Source organism: Phasianus colchicus, chromosome 6 (assembly GCF_987193195.1).
Source record: "Phasianus colchicus chromosome 6, bPhaCol1.hap1.1, whole genome shotgun sequence".
NCBI lineage: Eukaryota > Metazoa > Chordata > Aves > Galliformes > Phasianidae > Phasianus > Phasianus colchicus.
This window is the reverse complement of record NC_143441.1, coordinates 51,710,605-51,732,968: the sequence shown is the minus strand read 5'-3', so window position 1 is coordinate 51,732,968 and position 22,364 is coordinate 51,710,605. Positions and strand designations below refer to the sequence as shown.

Genomic DNA, 22,364 nt, shown 5'->3' with positions numbered 1-22,364 from the left:
TCATCATTAATTCTAGTATATTCTTGTATTTTTAAGCCATCTAGAATTGGCATGAAGGAGGCTAGAACCTGCTTCTGGGGCCACCAAGTCACAGCAGTTGCCCTGAATTTAAGAAAGAGCGTGTGTTAATAGAGATGGAGTTTCTGCTGAGTCAGCCTTACTCCTCTCTGTCTATGTGGATCAGGCAGTATCATCTTACCTCTTGTCAGCTGTATGAAACGCCTATATTTAATCACACTCACTATGTGGATTTTGTTCTGAAGCCAACAGAGACACATCCCATCTATCCCAGAGGTGATTCTCAGTGGTTTGAGTCAACCTTTAATTTTCTCACTGCTCTATGAAGTAATTGAGAGTTGACACTTAGGATGTCAGCTATAGATGGGCCAAATCTGCCCATCCACAGACATTAGTTAAAGTTCTCAGATTTATCTGAATGATTTGTGTGGTTAATATCATCGCAAGCTTTATGCCAATATTGACTTATATTTAAAGAACTGTATGACTGGAATTGTTCAGTCTGGAGAAGAGGAGACTCAGGGGAGACCTTATCATTCTCTACAACTGCCTGAAAGAAGGTTGTGGTGAGATGGGGGTCGGCCTCTGCTCCTGCATAACAGCAATAGGACAAAAGGAATGGCTTCAAGTTGCACCAGAAGAGGTTCAGGTTGGACAGTAGGGACAATTTCTTCACCAAAAGGGTGGTCAGGCACTGGAATGGGCTGCCCAGGGGGGTGGTGGAATCACGTCCCTGGAGGTGTTCAAGGAACATGAAGGTGTGGCACTGAGGAACGTGGTTTAGTGGGCAACCTTGGTGTTAAGTGGACAGTTGGACTAGATGATCTCAGAGGTCTTTTCCAACCGTAATGCTTCTATAATTTTATGATTCTATTTTATGAAATTCTTTGGGTTTAAAATCTTTTAATTAACTCGAGTTTATAACAGCATTATAATTCAGTATCTGACCCCAAATCCCTTTTCTGCATAAGTAGATCCCCAAGACTTGTCTGAAGAATTATGGATCTTATTATGTTACAGTGGATGTAACATCTATCATGAAGATTAAGTCTTCATTTGGTTTTAGATCTTCACTCTATCTTTTTAAATTTACACATTCATAATCTTCTGTCAGATCATTTTTTCTTTTGAATTTAAAAGACATCATTCTCTCTATGGCATATTTCAATTCAGCAAATATCAATCAAGAACTTTTGTGTTATCTTTTGTCATTCTGTTTTTTTTTTATATTGTGCCCAAAGTTATTTTAGTGCTGTTTGACCCTAGGTACTTCTTGCATGCATTAAACAAGACATGGTTCATATCATTCCTGGCCTCTGATTGATGGCCCATTAATAAATTTAGTATGATAGGCAGCAGTCTTTTTGATTCACTTGCAGAGAGTTTTGGAAACAGCACCCTTTCTCCATACCTCTGCTTTGAAAGACATTGACTGATCCCTTGTAGCATTATTTCACTTCATTAGGGCAGAGGCAGAGGCAATAAAGTCAAATCCATTGGATGTCTGTCATTTCCTGTTAAGATGCAGGTCTTAATGGTGCAGTATCCAACTATCAGAGTTGTGGCACTCACACAATCCTATGCAACTGCACAGAGAAAAGAGCTCCCCATGAAATAACATGAGAATGAGCCACCTGCAGGTATTGGAGCAAGTGGTTAAACACACTACTGCTCCACTGATGTCACCTGCAAACTTGCAGAATCCTCACATGCCCTGAAAGGAATCCTTCAAAGTACCTGAATCCCTGTTGGCTTAGAGTGAGTCTTGGGGCAGAGTATAGCCATGTCCTGGGATAGTCAATGGAAATTTGTAGGGAGGACATGAATACACATCAAGGGATCTGTTATAAACATAGAGTTGAGAGTCCTTCCACCTAACTGTAGGCACTTTATTGTTAAGCATCCAAGCTAAACTCCTTTCTAATTTCTCCCTCAAGCCAATGAGAAAGAGAGGCACTTGCAGGGCATGGGTTATCCTGTAACATGCCTTAAAAAGGCACAACCTTTGGAGGTGTGATATGGCCTCTGTTGGGAACCTGAGTGTCTGCTATAGACTAGAGTCCCTATGTTTCCACGGCAAAAGCTAAGTGAGATGAACCCCAATCTTTTGCTCATGCAAAGTAGCTCTATAATGAGTAAGTGAAAACAAATGAAAATACAGAATTGTGCTCATTTCCCCAGCCTCTAAAAATGATTTTCATTCAGTTGAAAACCATTTTGATTTCCCTCTCTTGAACCAGCATTCTTTTCCTTGGTTTCTTTCCTCCTTTTCTCTACTTTGCTTTTGAAACAGAACAAAATGTAGAGAGGGATGAGCAGATGGTAGATGAGCAGAAGACATTACCACTGTTATTGAGAACCCAAAAGTCAATCTGAACCACTATTTATTTACTACAGCTTTCATTTACAGGGAAACGAGCCATTGAGTATAGCTGTTATTTGTTTCACTGAGCCTTTTCAGGTACCTGGCATCCTCAGTTCAAATGTGTCTTAGAATCATAGAATCTTTAAGGTTGGAAAGATAGCTGAGGTCATCTATTCCAACCATCAACCCATCACCACCATACCACTAAGCCATGTCCCACACTGCCCCATCTCCATGTTTCTCGAGCATCTCCAGAAACAGTGACTCCACCACACCCCTGGGGAGCCTGTTTCAGCCTGTATTCCTATCACAAAGACAAAATTGCCAGGAGCCCTTCTCATTTTCGTGGAACTGGGCCAGATATTTGCACAGTCTACCCTGGAAGTCATGGGACAGGGGACAAGATAGCCAGCACTCTTGCTCTTTATACTGGTCATGGCAGCCTCCAAGCACTCTTTAACATCCATTTTGCTCATTTGTCAGAAGAACAGAAGCCCCAGCTCAGAAATCATTGCTGGATTACTCAGTTTCCATAGATCAGTGGTAATCTTTTTCTCTGCATTAAATAACACACTGCTCTGTGTTAGCAAGCTCCAGCACTGGTGTAACTGACTGAAGAAACAGGTGGCTATCTGGATGGATGGCTTATTTATGGCTTAGTCTTGCTCCAGCTCTTTGAGATTTGTTTACAGCTGGGGTGTCATGACACATTTGCACTGTTCCTTTGAAGGTCTGGCACTGAGAAGGTCATGTACCCCCATGTACATCTTGTATTGTGAGATCCTCACATTGAAAGCCTGCTGTTAGCTGATGCCTCGTGGGGTTAATACCACCATTTATGCAGAACTGTGCATTTTGTTCTTGTAAATATTTCCTGCTATATTAATGGTTGTGATGTCTAAAGATCTAATGAGAAATTTGTCCTAGAGATTGACAGCTCTCCTTTCATTGTGAGAAAACAGGATTTGCAAAAAGTGCCTCATAAAGGGGAATATGTGCTGTTAAGAAGGGAGGGATTACCTGTATTTATTAAGGATCAGGATCTCTGCGGTGAGAAATGTAATGTGCAGGAAAGGGAAAGGAAGAGAAAGGAAAACAGGAGATCTCCCAGAATCAAGGATGTAGGGCAAAGCAGTGTGGAAATAAGAACCACAGACCGAACGATGTCAATCAGAGCAAAAGGAGAGAAAGAGAAGAAAACTGAAGGCAGCAACTGTCATATGATGTGTTGATACCATGCCACAATTTGTTTGTATACTGTGCTGGCAGAAATCGTACTGAATGATCTTACAAGGTCAGGACTGGGGCAGATAAAGCAAGTTTGGGAAATAGCTTAACTGTGCCTTACCACTTAAGCTTCTCCCAGATCCAGACACATCTGTATCCAATTAAGAACAGGCTGCAGCTCTGTCTGGAAGTCTCAGGTGTTTCCCAGTAATGGTAGCACAGATCAATAATAAAAATGGAACTATATATGTTTGGGGGAGCTCAGCAGCATCTCAAGAATAGTAAATAAGAGCTGCTACTGCTTTAATAGCTCCTGCTTGAAAAAATCGATTTCTGACCATGGAATACAACGAGAGAGAAACAGGACAGATGGCTGCATGGAGCAGACCTTCCCCTCTCTTTTAGAAGCTATTACAGGTGGTGTGGGCAAGAGAAACAAGGGGGAGAGCATCCCTCAGCAATGGCTGGCCTCAGATCTCTTTGTATGGATTTAGGCTTCCATTAAAAGCCAATAAGGCCAAAGAAGTAAAATCTCACCGATGTCACAAACTTTCAGATGTATTTCTGAGACTGAAGAGTGTATTTGAAACAGATGGGAGATAAAAATAATTAAGAGAAAAACTTTATGAGAGTTGGATATGTGCAACAAATTGTTTGGAATACAGTTATCTCTTTATATTTATTCGGTTCACCTGTTCAGTATGTAACTCCTACGCAGATCGAACAGCCTTTGTTTGAAGAAAATATTCTGTTCCCATCTCAATTTCACTGACTCCTGCCACAAATATATTGTGTAGTTCCTCTACCAGGCTTTTACTGATGGGTATCGCTCAATCTGAGAAGTTGTTTAGATTCATGTCTCTTCATGTCACTCCCAAATACATTCATACATCAGGAAATTGAATTGAAGTTTTACTTGCCTGTGTTCTTGTCCAAGAAAGTATGTCCCAATTAATGAATTGTGTTCAGTGTTTTCCTGTGCACAATCTCTTGTGTTGCTTGTTGTTACACAATCTTTTGAGTGTCTGTAAAGATGAACATTCACTGCAGATCTTGGGTTAGATATCCTGTATAGGGCTTTGAGGATCCTGGAGACAGGAGGAGGCCTTGCAGTTGTGCCACTGTTCTGCTTTTCTGGGCATCAGAGGGAGCAACAGAAAGGCCAGAAGATTTCGTGGAAGGTGAAGCTGGTGATACTGGGTGGACTCAGATCTGATGGAGAATTCCATCACTGGAGCAATGCATGAATAAAGATGGAGGTGGAAACTAGCTGGATTTAAGCACTTCAGACTGGAGAAATATGGGCTCAAAAGGTGTAGGTCAGGATATTGTGGAGAAAGTAGGTGGAGAAAGTAGGTGGGGAATGATCATTTCATGGTGTACAGGAGAAGAGGTACTTCTTCTCCCGTCCATCATCAGATCTAAAATAAGGAAAGGGGGTATGTTGTCACTCAACATACAAAGAAATGGTAGGGCTTATAGGCTGGGAAGGTGCAAGTGAAATCCAAGATTAAGGGTTACCTCTTTACATCATATTTGCCTGCTTGAGGATTTCTTTGTTTGTTTATTTATTTTCAGGTTTCTGCCCTGTTGTTTTGCTTCTTTTGTGCATCTATCCCCCCTTACCTCTCAGGGAGCCTTGAGGAAAGGTCATCGCTGTGATTCCTTTGAAAACTCTTCTTTAAACATCTTTCTGGATGGATAAGTTGGATGTTAGGAATAATTTCTAGTCTGTAAGAGTGGTCAGGAGCTGGAATGGGCTGCCAGGGAGGTGGTGGAATCACCGTCCCTGGAGGTGTTCAAGAAATGTTTAGATGTTGTACTGAGGGACATGGTTTAGTGAGAACTATTGGTGATAGGTGGATGGCTGGACTGGATGATCTTGGAGGTCTCTTCCAACCTTGGTGGTTCTATGATTCTATGGTATGATTCTATGAATTGCAGAGAGAAAAGGCAGCACCCAGCAAAGAACTCCTGTTACAGGGAAGGCTCTCATGCATAAGTGATATTCTAAAAGTAAAGTACTTCATTAGAGCATCGTTCCGGGGAGAATTACTAATAGTAAATAGGAAACTATTCTGGAAAATAACCTAAAAATCTCTTGGTGCTTTGAATACTCGCCTTCTTATTAGCAGAAGGGCAGTCTTCATTATTAAACCATTCTGTTGGTGGAAAAACTGCGACCTAGGGAGAGCACATGAACTGCTGCAGTTTCACTGGGGGTCTGTGACAGAGCTGAGCTTTGGGCTTGTAGCATAGAAACCTCAGTTTAATGCTTCAGTTAGTTTGCTGTTGGTTCATTAGGTGAATCTCAGAGTAAGAGCTAAGCTTTTTCCAAGCTTTATCATAGAATCATAGAATCACCAAGGTCAGAAAAGACCTCCAAGATCATCTAGTCCATATTTCCCCACTAAACCGTGTCCCTTAGTGCAATATCTCTGCATTTCTTGAGCTCCTCCAGGGACGGTGTCTGCACCACTCCCTGGGCAGCCATTCCAGCGACTGACCACTCCTTCAGAGAAGAAATTATTCCTAATATCCAACATTTATGTTCATCTTCAGTACAGGAAGTGATCATCCTCATTTCACAAAGTGATTAGAAATGTTGTTTGCTCTATCATTTGAGCCAAGAGTTTAGTGTGGTAAAATCTGTATCTTCTAACCTTGCATTTTTGCTCTTCCCAGGCATGTAGCACAGAATCTGAGAACTATGAACATTTGTTTTATCAGATTTGTTGCGTTCCAATCTTGCATCAAATAGCAATATGAGCAGCAAAGAGTGGTAAAAGACTTATCCCTAAAGTCAGGAAGTTGGCTGATAGATTGGTTTAGCTGGTTGGCTTATTTTTGTTGCCATGAGGATATACCATTTAGTTTCCCTCTACCATTGGGTGAAGCATTAAGACAGCTTTGAAAACTGTTGTGAGCAGTGAAAAGAACAGCGAAAGAGTCAAAGAGTTAAGGGGAAGTACATGCTAAAAGTAGAAATACAAGAAATATGAGGAAATGAATTAAGCTGAAACTGGCCCTCTTAGCTTGCTGACAGTGAGAAGCTAAGATAAAAACCACCATGAAAACCAAAGGCATCCCCAAACAGAAGGGAGGAGTCATGAGCAGGAAATAAGAAGCAGAAAAAGATCAAATAATGGGATCCATTGTAAAGAAGAAGAAATAACAGAAATTACATAACACCTTAGAAAATAAACAACAAAAACTGAACAGTCATGTCCTGGATTTGTTTGCACATAATCTCTCGTGATCTTGATGTGAACCCAAGTAAATAAAAGATGAATGCAAACTGTGCCCATGCATAAAGCCAGGGGAACAGCAGCCCTCCAAATTGTGCTGCAGGTAGCTGCTTCTGGAGCAGTGTTTAACTACTTTGTCTTAAAAAAAAAACAAACAAAAGTACAGAGCCTTCAAGCTGATTGTAAGGACGAATTGCATGGACAAGTTTTAGGGTCAAAACTCACCTATGAAGTATTCAAGAACTGAATGAAGTCAGGGGATAAGCTGCTGCTGCTGTCAGTGTGAGAGAGGTCTATAGTAAGGAAGATGTTCAGATGATTCAGTAGGCAGAAATTTCTGGAGGTGATGCTTGGATATTTTCATGACTCATGGCAGCAGCAGAACTGATTTTCTCCTGTTTGCAGTAGTTTTATTATTCCCACGTGGAAAGATCCCCATTTCTGGAAATGTCTGCAAAGCTTTTGAGTTGCACTGATGTAATTCTTCATCTAAGAAGTCATAAGAAAGTTTTGACTGTTTACCATTTGCTTCTTCTGGTTTATTGTACCAGCTTTCCAGTTAGGGATGGCAGGCAGTTTTATATGACAAATAACACCCAAGGAATGCCAACCAGCCAACGAGTATGATTTTGGAAGTTGACTGCACAGTGGTGTGATTCACATGAGATGGACTAAGAATGGTTTGATGGTCAGAGAAGGTGCTGGGGAAATGTGCAATTTACTTTTTGGTGGATCAATTCTTTGTTTTGAGGAACATCTGCCTTGTGTACATGTTAAAACAGTCAACACTTCGTCACTGGCTCTTCCTTGTAGCCAAATTTTGAAGCATTTCATTGTCAAACAAGAGTAGATTTCCTGGGAATTGCATTGGAATAAAGCTCAGGGCTTGTCTTGTGAGCAAGGTCTGAGCTTTGAGGAGTGCGTTCAGTTCCCAGCCCTCCCACTTTGTTGCACAGCAAGGAAGTGAGCAGTTGGCTTCTCACAAGCAAAGTGAAAGATTTAAACACTTCACTGATTTGGTTAGGTGAAAAAAAAATTCCAGGAATGGAGACAGTAATGTTCTCAAACAATATCCTTGCATTGCCCACAACTGAGGAACCAAATCCAAGCTGAATTATGTTACCACAGTAAGAGTGTTTTGTGGACATCTCAGTTTAAAACCTGCTTCTTTTCTGCAGACTGAATTTATGACCCAGTTGGTCCTTCTTGTTTGCATTGTATAAGATGAGTACTTTTTAACAGAGAAAAATTATAAGACTTACTGCACGTGTTACAAGAAATGTGCTCTGGTATTTGAAAATTAACAAAAGTTTGTTTAAGAGCATGCCCAGTGAGTCTTGTTTTAAATCTTCTGTTTCTCTTTCTTCCAGGAAATGTGAGCAGGAATTGCACAAGTCAGGGCTGGACAGATGTGTACCCTGCACCATATACTATTGCTTGTGGATACGATTCCAACAGCACGCCAGGGGAAGAGGTCTGTAAACCCAGATGAATGGGTGGATGTCATGATTTACCCGGGAGAGACAGCAGAGCCACACCACCTTCTGATCCTCTACTTTTTCATTCCTACTTTAATTCCTAGAAAAGGAGGGATCTTGCTGGGAAATGCCTCGCCAAAGAGCCAATCTTCCCTTTGAATTCCTGCATAGTGGCAGGAACTCAGCACCTGAGAAGATCAGACCCGTGTCTCTACTAAGGGGAAATGATTTCAAACCAAAAGAGAGGAGATTTCCACTGGATATAAGGAAAATATTGTTTATGTAAGGGTGGTGAGGCATAGGTTGCCCAGAGAGGCAGTGGTGCCCCATCCCTGGAGACACTCAAGGTCAGGAAACAGGGCTCTGAGCACTGATGGACCTGTGGGTGTCCCTGTGCATTGCAGGGAGTGGAACCTGATGGCCTTGAAAGGTCCCTTCCAACTGAAAGGATTCTATGATAGCTCTCCCATATTAAACAAGAAAAAGCCCATGCTGGAAAGAAAAATCTCATGCTCTGCAATCATAGATTGATGTTAAACCTATGCCTGTGATGGGGCTTTTTAGTTGGTTTGTTTTTCTGTTTTTGTCTTTGGTTGTTGTTGTTGCTTTCTCTACTGTATGGCAGAAACCAGGGTGGTGAACACTGCGTGGGAACAATAAGTAAATGTCTATGATGAGAGGTCTTTGTTACAAAGGCACATAAATTGTTAACAGAAAATCTGAGCTGAACTTAACCAGCCTTAATAGTAACACGATACAGAAAATTCCAAAGAGAAGGTTACACACACAACAAAAAAAAAGAGAGATGTACCAAAGAGAGAGCCTTCAAGGTCATCCACCACTTCATATCCCACGTATCCTGTTTCTAACATTGAGTTGAATGGCACTGATTGCACATTTTAAGAGCCATCATTACAGGTCTGCTTGGAAAGGCCCTCCTGCAAGAGCTCTAGTTTATTTTCCATCTGCAAAGGGATTTGGGAATTCCTGGGATGTGGTTTGGTGACCCAATGGGTTGCAGCACTGCCAGAACTCCGTGTTACCACGAGAACATATATTGTGTTCTTCTAATTCTTTCTTAATTATTTTCTCTTGATTTCCACGGTTTTGTCATGCTGTTTAAAGCTAATTTGTGTGAAAGGTGGCAGAGGGGGGTGAACATGCAGTGCAAGTCTGTGAAGAAGAATGGATTGTTGTTGTGGAATTGGCTGTCAGGCTAGAGAGGAGGAAGTAAAAGGAATAGAAAGAAAAAGAACAGCAGGCTCTATGGGACATGAGGTGCAGAACAGATCGATCATCATCCATGCCTAAAATGTCTCATGAGCTTAAAACGTATACCACTTACACCAGAAACTGCAAGAAAATATGAGAAACAAGTAAAGAGTGTGTGTAAAAATTTATTTGTGAATTCTGGCAGTCCTTAGGAAGCAGACATAGGCACCAAAATATTGTGCTGACAACCTCTGCAGTGTTAATGATTCCTTCTCCAAACTGACTCTGGAAAACTGTATATTAGGAAATGGGGATTTTTTTTTCCTGTCCCATTATCAGATACACAGCTTCCCCATCAGCTGGTGAGAGAGGAGCCACCCAAACATCCCTGTAGGCTCTATGTGAAGGCAATAAAAACATACTAACCCCACATTTCTTGCCAAAGAGAGAGAATCTGCATTTATGAGGAAGAACTCAGATGACTTCAGCACATGTGATGCTATCCCAAATCAAGCCTATGTGCAGGGCTACTGGAAGGCTTAATATCAGTGTTCCTGTTCCTTTGCACTTATGAAGGTGAATATTTCACATCCTAATTCAATTTACCAAGAGTCTAACATAGAGGCTACTGTCCAGCAGTGAAAGCAGCTAATTCTCATGTAAGCTTAATTTAGCATCCCTCCATGCTCTGCAGATGGGTGAGACATGGGTACATATGGCAGACTCCATCACTGGTAGATCCAGTGACCTAAAGCCCTTACTATGAATTATGACCCAAATTTCTTAGTGATGTAGATTCACTTAACAAGCCTATAAAGACACTCTGCTTTTATCCATCTCTGAGATCCATGGTCCAAGAAGCAAAGCAGACGTGACCAGTCTAACCCCAGCACTCTGAAATTTCTGTGTTAACATCCCTCCAAGCTGGCTTGTGTAAATGCTAGAGGATTACCTTACATCACAGCTTCACTGGTCCTGAAAAGCACCTAGTGCTTGTCAAGGCTATGAAAATAACCTATAGAAATGTCAGCCCTTAGTGTTAGTCAAGAAGAGCGTTTCCCCAAATAAAGTTGGGCTTAGATTATCCATCAGTATGTTTTTTTTTGTGGTTTTGTTTTATTTAACAGACAGTGGTGGCAAAGGAGGTAGAAAAGGGCTAGGAAAATTAGATTTTATTTGGGAAAACACTCTTTACTGAGTCAGATTCTTGCTAAAAAATCTCAAATTAGTAAAAAAAAAGAAAATTACTAATAAAACAAATGTTTGAAATCTAACTTTTCTTTTTCAGCTGAAAATGGAAATATACTCGTTTAGAGTATTGCTGGAAAGCCTTAGGAGAGCTGAAATCTTGCTGCTGTATTTCCTCTTTTTATTTATACCAGGAATCCCTGTTGGATTTAAATCCCATGGTGCCTCCATGCTCAGAGAATCCCTCTGTGTGCAGACAAAGAGAAAAGCTATGGACTAATTTGCAAATTAAAATATATTTCTGAATGAACGTATCTGTGCACTCAGTGAGAGCATCCTAAGATGGTTTGTTTTTTTCTTAGTAAAACACAATGTTTTACTAGCAAAACCAGTTCTGTCCCTAAAATTCCCTTCATGTAACGAAGCTCGTCGTACTCAGAGCTGACATATCAGTGCACTGTTTAAGTGAACATTAGCTGTTCTTGTTTCACAGGGTTATAACCATGTAGCTGTCTCTGCAAGTGTCAAATTCAGACTCCATCCTCTGCAATTTCCCCTTGTGTAGCTGTGAAATGGTCTTGGTGTGATCCAGGCACATTCTTCTTATTCACACCAGTTGTCTTTGAATCATGTTCTGCTCTGGGCAGCCTGGTCTGCTGGTTGGTGACCCTGCATATAGCAGGGAATTGAAACTAGATGAGCATTGGGGTCCTTTTCAACCTTGGTCATTCTATGATTCTATGTTCTCTACTGGATATGATTTTAAAGACAATTTTTTTTAAGAGAACAGAGTGGGACTCACTTCAGCAAGGGTCAGAACAAGCTCAGCAGTGGTGTATTTAGGTGGATTTTGGCAGCTCTTTGAAAGTCTGTTTTTCTTTCTTTCCTTCCCCTTAGCAAACGGCGTTCTATGGCACAGTCAAGACCGGCTACACCATTGGACATACCTTATCACTCATTGCTCTCACAGCTGCTATGATCATTTTATGCCTCTTCAGGTAAGAGCTCCATCAGGAGACCCAGGCCCTTATGGATATACAGTCCAGCAAATTAAATGGCTAAGTGTTGGCAACTGAATTCATCCTCAGTCCCTGTTGTCGATCCTGGATTCAGACATCTGTATTTGGGTACCTCCGTCAAACAAGTCTATGCATGAGGCAATCTCCTGTTATAGTGCTGCTTAAATATATGGCAAACACAGCAAAATAATGAATAACTGGTAATTTTTAAGTGAAAATATTATCCCCATTGCTACAGAATGCCTGCAGTATGAGTTAATTTGGGCAGCAGCTGCTAAGAATTTCTCTCTCCTCCTGAAAAAACATTTTGCTTTGAAAAGAATTATTACAGTACCAGCATGCTGTAGAAAATAGACCTTTCTCATGAACACACTTTACTGAGTCAAAAAACTCACTTTTCCAATGGAAAGAGGTACAGTGGATCTTTTTTCTATCATTCTGTGTTTTGACCTTTTTTTTCAGAATTGGAAAAGCAGCAGTGCTGCCGCAGATATATGGAATGTCACGTCTTTTGGGGCTTTTAAAGGGCTTAAGTGGATTTGCTGTGTCTTACATCAAAACATTGTCTGTCTCGGGGTTTCTGATGTTTAATTGCAAGTCCGTATCTCAGCAGAAGAAACATGTAAATAGATAAATAACGTTTTAGAGAAGTCATGCTATCCAGAAATGTTGTTCCGTCTCTTCCCAACAGAAAACTACACTGTACTCGAAATTATATTCATATGCACCTCTTCATGTCCTTTATAATGAGAGCCATCGCAGTCTTCATTAAAGATGTCATCCTGTTTGAAAGTGGAGAACCTGAACATTGCTTTGTGAGCTCAGTAAGTAGCTGTGTATGTTGAATTTTCCGCTTTGTTCTGTTGTGCTTCTTAAACAGTGAACCAAAAACTGCCTTGCAAATGGATGGGAAACGTTATCTTGGGAAGACTTCATTTTTTTTTCTCATTTGAAGAGAAACAAAAACCTGATTGATGAAGTTTAATTTAAAGGGCATGAAGGAAGTGAGCAGGGTTTTGGATTAATTTGTTGGATGTCCCAATCAAAGAAGACTTTCAGTCTTCTACTTAAGGATTTAATAAAGCCTTTCCCCTCAGCGACGGTAAGAGATCCAGAGCCAGATAACTCCTCTGAGATATCTGCAGGGCAGTACCTATACATGATCTGTGTTCGTTAAATGCAATCATAGTCAGCTGAGATCTAATTAATAGGTTTGCTGGAGCTGTGAGCTGTCTACCTCACTTTGAAGGAGGCCCCTGTGTGAGCTGGAGGGCTCTTTGGGCTCCTCTGATTGCACTGGCCAGGTTGTTTAGGCAGGAAATCTATATAGAGACATAGCTGTCTGTTTTTCATCTGGATCTCTGTTCCATGCTAAGTGTATAATGGTGAGATTTCCCCACTGGGATGATAAAGAAAGGGAATAAAGGAGTTGGTACGTTTTCCCTGCTTTTAAACTCAGTGTAATCAGCTGGAGTTAACATTAAGGTGGGAGAAGAGCTGTTTGTCTAAGAGCTGTGTTGATGCAAGAGAACACTAGTCATGAATTAATCTCCTAAATGGGGAGGTGTGATCACAGCATCATAGAATGGGGTTGAAAAGATTCTTTAAAGGTCATCGAGTTCCAGCCCCCAGGTTGATCAAAAGTCATCCAAAAATTAAATTAAATACTCCATAATAAATTCATCATAATAGATGATCTACTTGCTGGTAATAGCAGGTGACTGGGCACAGCAGTCCAGCAGGATCTCTTTTGGACTTACGTTTGCATCATAAAGCAACAGAAAAGACTGTCTTTGCTATCCACCCAGTTTCTTCCTTGCCTTTTGACCTCTCTTGTATCAGTACCCCAAGTGCCATCCCTGCTGGTATAATAGCCTTTCTGCGTGAGCCAGTCATAGCAAAGTGTGGCCCACTCCCAACATTTCCCTGAGATCCATCCACAGCACGACGCATTGCAGTGACCACATACCACTCCCCATTTTTATTTCCCCTCTGTGGTTCACTGGAACCTGTATCCTTCAACAATGAGGCTTCATTGTGAAAGCCCGTGAATGGTTGCAGTGACATAGAAATTGGGATGAACAATTGGCCGGTGTCTGCTGCCACAGATAACTGCCAGTGCTAATTGGCAGAGGAGCCAAGAACCCAATGAGCCGTGGAGTTTGACGTAACCTCTCACCCCTGTGGCAGTTTGTAGCGGGTCATGACCGAGGCATGATTGCAGAAAATGGTGTGAGAAGTGTCTGCTGAAACACTTCTGTGCATAAACACTGGACGTTGTCCTGCAGAATCTGCAGTTCCTGGAAGTCAGGGTGCTTTCAGGCAGATCGTGGCTACCAGCACTGTGTCCAAGCAGAGGATTTTTTGTGATAAATACCAGTTCAGAGTTAATGGCTGTGTCTTCCAGAAGGGCTACAAAAGTGGGACAATCTGTCTCCACTCCACAGGGCTGAACTTACACACACACAACTTGACCCAAACAATCTGGACGATATTTTAGGTTGTAGGGAAAACATACCTACACGAAATGCAGTTGCAGTGCCTTTGCTAGCATTCATTTGCTTGGAGATGTAAAATCCATTGTGTTTATGTTGTGTTTGGCCGAGCTAGGTGAAATAATTGTGTTGTTTGTGCTTTGAACTTGCAAGATAAAGTTTTGCCTTGGGGGACATGGGTGCTAACTAGTTCATATATCTAGGGCCTGATAAAGGATCTATGGAAAGCTTTGTGTTTCTACTGATAATGCAAGATATTGGCCTTGAGCTCATTCAGTCTGAAGTGAGATTTGAACAAGCAGCTCACTTTGCTGGATGCTGTCACTGCTATGCTGTTTTAGAAGAAGGGAGAACCAAAGCAATAACCATGTTTTATTAGAGAAGAAAGTGCTGCACTTAGTTCCTTTGAGGAAAAAAGGACAAAAGCACCTACCTTCATTGGCTTTGTGCGGCAGCATTTCAATTCTACTTCATTTTCTCTAGTGTGGGAAATTTCAGTTACAGTGTGAATTCTGAGGCATTTTAAAGTCAAATACTTCGGGATTATACAATCACGGATTCAGAGAATCATGCAGGTAGTTTCCATGGAAATAAATAGGAGGCATTACTTTCTCTGAGACCTGCATGGCATCATTTGAGTTAGAAAAGACCTTCAAGATTGTTATATCCAACCATTACCATTGAGTACAGCATGAATGCCCTGAAAAATTAGGTTTGTTGGGCCTGTCTGCAGGCCACAAAGTCTGAGAATGTGGCAGTAAGCATTTCAGGTAATCAGGGCCAATGCAATCACTGAGCCATCACAACATGCAACCTGCACTGGGTGCTGATTGTTGAGGCATGTGGTGGTGGGTGGATGATTGGACTGGATGATCATGGAGGTCTCTTCCAACCTTGATGATTCTATGATTTAATGGTCCTATAACTGATCCCACAACCAATACAAAGTGACCCAAGACCTTTGTGCTGCTACAAGGAGCCCAAATCAGTCAGGCTCACTCTTAGGCACAAAGGGGATCCTTTGTGTCTTGTGGCAGCACATAGACTGATCTTTAGAAGTCAGCCTTGTTAAAGCACTGTGGGGTTTTCCAGGGGGAAACAAAGCACTACTGAGGACCCTGAGTATTTTAGAGGGATAGAAACAGTAGAGAAATCTCATGGCCACACACATATATGCAGCTACTTGCCCAAGGAACCAGCAGTCAGTAGTTTCTCTGTCATCCCCCTAAGTTAGAAGGTATGTCTGTGATTATGTGAAACTGAATCATCATGATGACTTAAATTTCCTACAGATAGGCATATGTTCAAGTATATTAGTGGCTGTGGGCTTTAAGCATCCAGATGTAGATATCATCAGGTTAGGAGATTCTGTGGTATCACCCATCCTGACTCTTCCAATAGCTGTTTGTTCCAATTCTTTCAGAATGCTTTCTGTCTCAGTAGTCAATCATTTCTGATGGAAAACTCACCACATGCAGCTTCACTGCACCCAGTGGTTACTCAGACTGCATGAAAAACTGCCTCACTTTCCAGTCTGTATTTGCTTGCATTCTTCTGTGTTCTTTTTTTTTACTTCCAGACTAAAAAGGCCTCCTAACAAACTCTAGCTTTTCACATTAGCTTTCTCTAGACCTTCTGATGTTCCATCTTAGCATCTGTCCTCCTCTTTACTTCTCTCTGGAAAATGCCATATGAAGCTCAGTACTTTGCTTGTCTGTCCATTTGATCTATGCCTGTACTCTTAAAGCTAAGATTTGGTTTAGTTTCATGACTGTAATAAATGGATTGTAAAACTTGTGTTTACAGCCTAGCTAAAGACAAAGAAGCCAACAGTTTGGTATAAACAAAGATCCAGTTCTGCAGACTGAATTCAAACTGGTTTTTCTTGAGCTCTGCAAATTTGCCTTTGCTGAGGATCTAGCCAAAGGAGGGATCATTTCTCTTTGTCCTTCTGCATACCAGTAAGACAATCAAATCCAAAGAGAAACCATTTGCAAAGGAGGGCAGGACTCTTATCAATAGTGAGCGTTTGTACACGTCTCGTACATTCAGAGTGGAAAATTCATTTTTCAACATGAGTTCCCTCAGGCCAAGTTGATGAAAGGATGTCTACTCCCTCCCTCCAGCATCGTGGACTGGCATTCGATGAACTCTGGCTGACTGGCTTTGGACGAAAAGCCTGGCACAATCCTGTCTGTAGACAATGAGAATTTTCCCCTTCACTTTAATTGGAGTTGGGTCAGGCCCCAAAATGTGTGAAAGCATCAACTAGCACTGTTTCAGAAGCTCAGCCCATTCCTGCACAACTCTAAAACCATCTATTGATTTCTCAGACTAGCCAAGTACAAGGATGCTGCTTGAGATAAAGAAAGGCCTTAAAGTCTGTCTGTCCTGCTATACAAATAAGGCCAAATGACAAGCCCACTTTTTTGCTCAATTTTGCTTGACTGTTGAGGGTGAAAGAAACTCTCTTGCTTCCCACCTAATAGGTAGCAGTTACAGTTGGGTTTCACTTCAAAGATCAGTACAGGGAGCAAAGGAACAACCACTGCTCACATGAATTGTTTCTCCCTCTGTTCTTCCACTCGTGTCTGACTTGAACCACCTTAATGGCTTCAGGGGATGGGCATTGAAATGGAATGGCTTCATTTCTTCTTTAGCTTTTTGACAGCATTTGGTTTCTTCTTAAGATTCTGCTGATGTTGCTGTCACAACACAGATCTAACATTCTTATTTCCTCGGTCTGCATTTTTACCATTCAGTGAGAGAAAGAGATTTCCATCTACCTGGTAATTAAGCATTTTCCTTAACACTATCTGCTATCTCCATATCTGCTGCTGTCCCCATAACTGCTGATCACTGTTACAGTCTGACCTTCACTGCAAAGAAAATGACAGGGGAAGAAAAATAACCAGAGAATGCTCCTGTAAATGAAGAATTTCAAAACAAACAAACAAAAACAACCAGAAAGCAGAGAGAAGGAATGGGGTCATTGTGCATTTGCCAATTCTCCTTCAGATCTCACACCAGCATTTTAAGGTTCACTTCGCCAAAGGTATTGAGGCACTCCTAAAAAGGACCAGAAAATTAGATTGGAGGAAAAGAGGAGACAAAGAGGTTAAAGCTACACTCCTTAATTAACCAAGACCTAATAGTAAATATAGTAGCCAAAAGTAGAATCATAGACTGGTTTGGGATGGAAGGGACTGTTAAGATCACTTAGTTCCAACCCCCTCTGCTGTAAGCAGAGACACCTCCCACTAGACCAGGTTGCTCAAAGTGAGTAGAACTAAAAATAAAACATAATGCATTCAAGTGCTTTTAGAAAATCAGTGCTAGGGTTGATCTGAGGATTTACTGGCAAATGCAATAAATGAAGAGTTTGTAAAGCAATGAGTGGCTATAAAGAAGTTTGGGAAGCTTACTGCCCATGGGCAGCAGTAGTTGTGAGCATGGAAGTGGCTATCTATCCACCTAGACTTATTCACATTCTGGTTTAGATTTTGAAGCTAGCCAGAAACACCCCACCCAGGAATGTGGTTTCATCATCTCTTCTAGAACAGCAGAGGTCTGTACAAGTCACCACTGATGGCTATGAAAGAGACATAAGCCATCTAATCCATGCCAAAGGGAGAGGGCTCACACACAGGTTATTACTGTGGAGCTGCTGGCAAACAGTAACTTCCTTCTGGATTGGTGAGACAGCAGTTTGTGCCTGGCACTCTTGCAGCTTTCATTGCTGATCCTCTGCCAAAGGATGTGTAAGAAGGGAGCACGAGCTTGAGGCCTGAGTTTGGGAAGAAGGAGATGTGAGGCAATGAAGAGTGAAGGAAACCTTGAGTGTCAGAGAAACTGAAGGTCAAGCATCATCATTTTGGGAAGGGAAGACAATGGGTGGCCGCAGGGGCTGGAGGTTTGCCAGGCTGGGTAGGTGAGAAATGTTAGTGGATTTGGGGATCCATTCCTTGAGGTTGAAAGTACCAAACTCTGGGTCATGCCCCTTCTGCTCCTTGGTCTTCTGATATCTTGCAACCCTTGAGAGGATCCAGACCTTGGAAACCAGGCTCTAATATGGTTTTATGTGGTTCTGCTTGGATTATTTATCCCCTGGATTTCTCTTTCTCCCTTGGAAATAACAGAAAATTTAGATTATAGAAGAGCTCTGAAGCAGGAACTATCTTTGAAAAAGTGACCTTATCAGCTGTGCCTCAGTCAATTGCTAGCACCTCAGAGCAATGCAGTATTGCCAATAAGGGTATTATTAAAACTCTGATCACCTTCTCCCTTCTGCTGGTAACTTGTGCTCGACTTTCCTTATCACTGAAGACATGTTCAGAAATGCTGTTATCATTCTCCAGTTGATGAGCATGAAATAGGGCCAGTTACCCCATTTACCAAGATCATGCTATTTTTACGTCTGAACTCAACTGTGAGTCATCTGACGCAGAGCCTAGACCAGCTAGAGCTAATCACCATCTTACAAGAACTCACAAGATTCCCCCCCAACTACCAAAAAATCAAACTAATATTTCTTAGAGACAAAATAAAAAGGTCCAGGCCCTCAAAGCCTGTCAGTTACATAACCCCTGTTAAACTCAGCAGAAGAGAAATGCTTAACTAGCCTTGAGGATCACAGTCACAAGGCTTAAACTTGCTTCTTATGTGAGCTAAAGCAGACATATGAGCTTCCTGCAGATTTCAACTGTGTTGTGTTTGGGGAGGCCTGCGTGGGAAGTGGGCTAGGCATGAATGGCAGTCATGTGGACTGCATTTTTGTTGGAGTAAACTGGTGTGGTTCCATTTATTTTAATAAAATCTACAAGGTTTCTGCTAGCTGAGGATCTGACCCTGCCGTGCTTTGCTGGGTTGGAAGCACAGAAATTAGACTTTGTATTATGTAACTCCTGTATTAGCAGAGATGAGCTTTTAAATGTCTCACTGCTTTCAGCTGGCATTGAAGAAGCGAAAGCACAAAAGGAAATCAAAGTTACCTTGTGGGACTTTGGGGGCCATATTGATTTGGCTATGCTAGACCAATGATGCTCTATACCCTATGCAGGTTCAGTAGCATCCCAGCCTTGATGCATGTGGATATGGTAGCAGAGGAAAGAGACAATGAAATTGAACTAAGTGGTGTCTTTCTGCTGTGCCCAACTTTCCACGTCACACTGGAAGCAGGCAAGATGTAGCTTGATGAAATAGCTTGTATGTGCATGTGTACAGTTGTGCAGCTCAGCTCATCAGTCTAGAAATAGCATTTCTACTGTATGAGAGTGGTGACAAATCAACAAGCCTGGCCACAAATCCAGTTATAACAGCTTAATAAATTGGCTTGTGACAGATGACACGGGGTAAGTAGTCCAGTGAGTGCTGTTAGGCAATGATGGACATATGAAAATGTGATGCATTGTGACCTAGCGGAAAGAAGGTTAAGATAAATTGAATTAATTTGCTTTTGCTATGGCTTAAGAGCACTCTCACATGTTTCTGGGGCATCACTGATGCAAAGCAGCATGTTAACAGGGAAAATCTGTGTTTGAGGCATCTTATTCCTTGAGGCATCTTATTCCTGTGCCTGAGACAGATGGTGATCATGAGCCCTCTCTGAATTCAGTTAAGTCCATCCACCTGCCATGCATTTTATAGAGTTGATGTAGTATTGAAGCATCTAGGGCAGCTGGCGCTGAAGGGTTCATCATCAAGATGTAAAATTATTATTCCCCTGAAGGTTTTTAAAGACTTTTCTTTCCATTGTTTTAATTCCTGATAGATGTAGAATTCCTTTGACTTTGACAATTTAGGCCCTCACAAATTGAAGGTTGAATGTTCCAAGCAGGATCCACATTGTTTCTATCAAGATGCCTTCTTAAGAATTTCTCTGGTCAAATTTCTTTAGACAAACGTACTGCCAGGTAGGACTCAGCACCCAAAATGTCCACGCATCTCCCAGGAAGGCTTGCAGAACTAATCACTAGTGTAGCAATTTAGTATTTAAAATGACTTGCTTCTCAGATCCCTGACAGGGAAAGAGGAGTGGAAGTTACCCATGCAACCTCTTTGAATCTAGGCTACAACTGCAATTAAAGAGAAGGGAGAGATAAAGCAGTGGTTTTGCTCCAGCCTGTCTTGTTTGGTTTTGTTTCCAATTTGTTTTTTTTTCCTCTCTTTACACAAAATGCTGAGTATGCCCAGGGTAAGTTAACACTTTGTCTTTCCCTTTAATTTTTTTTGTTGCTCAGCAAATTGGCTTGACCTAAGGGCTCACTTTCAGAGAAACAGAATCACCCAGTAAGAAGCTGTTTTATTTCTTTCAAAGATTCCCATTGATGTCATGCAGATTTTTTGCAAATTGGGTCTCTGGCCTGAAGCCCTGAAATCAGCAAGGGTTTTACCATTGCCCTCTGTAGGGTCAGATCATCACCCCAATTGTCTCTGCAGAAGGCTAGACATTGTAGCAGAAGGCTGAGATAACAGATAGATATTTGCATTTTCAGTTTGCTAAGTTGATGTCTGGAAATGGCTTCTCCATTCATGGAATGGCTTGGGTTGAAAGGGACCCCAAAGATTGTCTAGTTTTCCATTCTTCTGTCAAAGCCAACTAAATAGTGAAAATATAAGAGCCTTAAGCATGGGAATGAGACAAGAAGTGATTTGAGGCTATTAACATGTCTTTGCTACTTCCTCATGAGACATCTAAGCCAGGATCAGCAGTCCTATTGAAAAAACCACTACTGAACTATTGAAAAACCACCTGTGCTCTCTTTATGAGGTCGAATTCTAAAAGAAGGTTGCTCCAGCCTCTAGTTGGAACAAAAAGACCCATTTGGATGGGAAAAAGAGTTTTTGTTCCCGTAAACAATGCCATTGTGAGCAAGGGAAAAGCTCAGACCATCTTTACCCTTCCTTCTTTAACAGAGGCAGTACCTAGGCCAATAATAACCTATCAGGTTATTTTTGTCTCAGAAAGCAAGAAACTGTATGTATTAAAAATAAAATTAAAAGAAAAAGGAGGTACTCCATGAAGAATAAAAGCATGTGTGGAAACTAAGTCTATCCTGACATCTCCATGCAACGCACACACAGTGGCATGCAATATTTAGGTTATAAAATGATTGGTAATTGATTAGGTGTATGAATTCTGGTGTCCAGATAATAGTGAGATGAGGAATTAATTGTATAATATAATCACACAAGCAGAATAATCATCTGGTTATTACATCTTCGTCACAAATGACTTTGTGCCTTGGCTAAGGTGGACATCTCAACACAAAAAGAACTGGAATGGGATTCAGTCTGATTTAGGCACGTGGGGCAGGAATCAGCTCAAAACTCCTGGATTTAGTTATGATTAAGGCATCAGCATCTAAAATGGCATTGTAGATATGGAGATTTAGGACAAGGCTGATCCCTGTGGCTGGGGATCATCATCAAAAAGCAGGAGGTGTTGCTCTTTGCTACTCCGTCTTCCAGCCAGGTCTTGGAAACAGGATCCATAAAGAAGCTTTTAAATAAGATCAGGGAAGCCTCCTTGACCAGGCTGGGGAGAAGGACAGCTGTTGCTGTGGGCAAATTCTGTGCAAGTCACTCAACACCCAGCCTTTCGGATAGGTCATATCCTCTGGGCAACATAAAAGAAAAGTGCTGGATAAATCTGTCACCGAGAAAATGAGTTTTCATCTATCTCCTGTCGAAGAGACAGAGATGTCTGTGTAAATCTGTTCCTTGTTCTTCAGTAGTGGTAGCCCAGGTGAATGGACCCAAGTACTTTAAAGGAGGTTCAGAGGCCTCCGCATTTCACGATGGATTGGGATGAATCTGAGCCCACGGTTTTGCCAGAGGCAGAAGGGACTGGGCTGAGGGCAGTGTTCCACCTTCACAAACCATCTCAGGATCTTCACTGTTATCCAGGATTGCACATGACAACATGAATATATCTTTAAGCTGACTGTATGTCTTGATGCCCTGTCACTAACATCTCAAGTTCTGTAGGAGGATGCGGAGTTGAGGGTGGAAGGAGGGAATTATAGGGACTGCAAATGGGGTCCCATCTTTGCACAAGAGTGGTCACACATGGTGAGGGACAGGTCAGGTCACCTGATGGAGACAGCCATGCT

General features: G+C 41.6%; 1 protein-coding gene across 1 annotated transcript in view; it reads left to right on the top strand.

Annotated features, from left to right (window-relative positions):
* Positions 1–22,364, top strand: part of VIPR1 (vasoactive intestinal peptide receptor 1) — a 106,828-nt gene that overhangs the window by 58,998 nt on the left and 25,466 nt on the right. Inside the window, exons 4-6 of the mRNA XM_090143274.1 lie at positions 8,229–8,332; positions 11,634–11,734; positions 12,447–12,579. Of these exons, the coding sequence (XP_089999400.1) occupies positions 8,229–8,332; positions 11,634–11,734; positions 12,447–12,579 (338 nt within the window). The remainder of the gene's footprint in view (positions 1–8,228; positions 8,333–11,633; positions 11,735–12,446; positions 12,580–22,364) is intronic.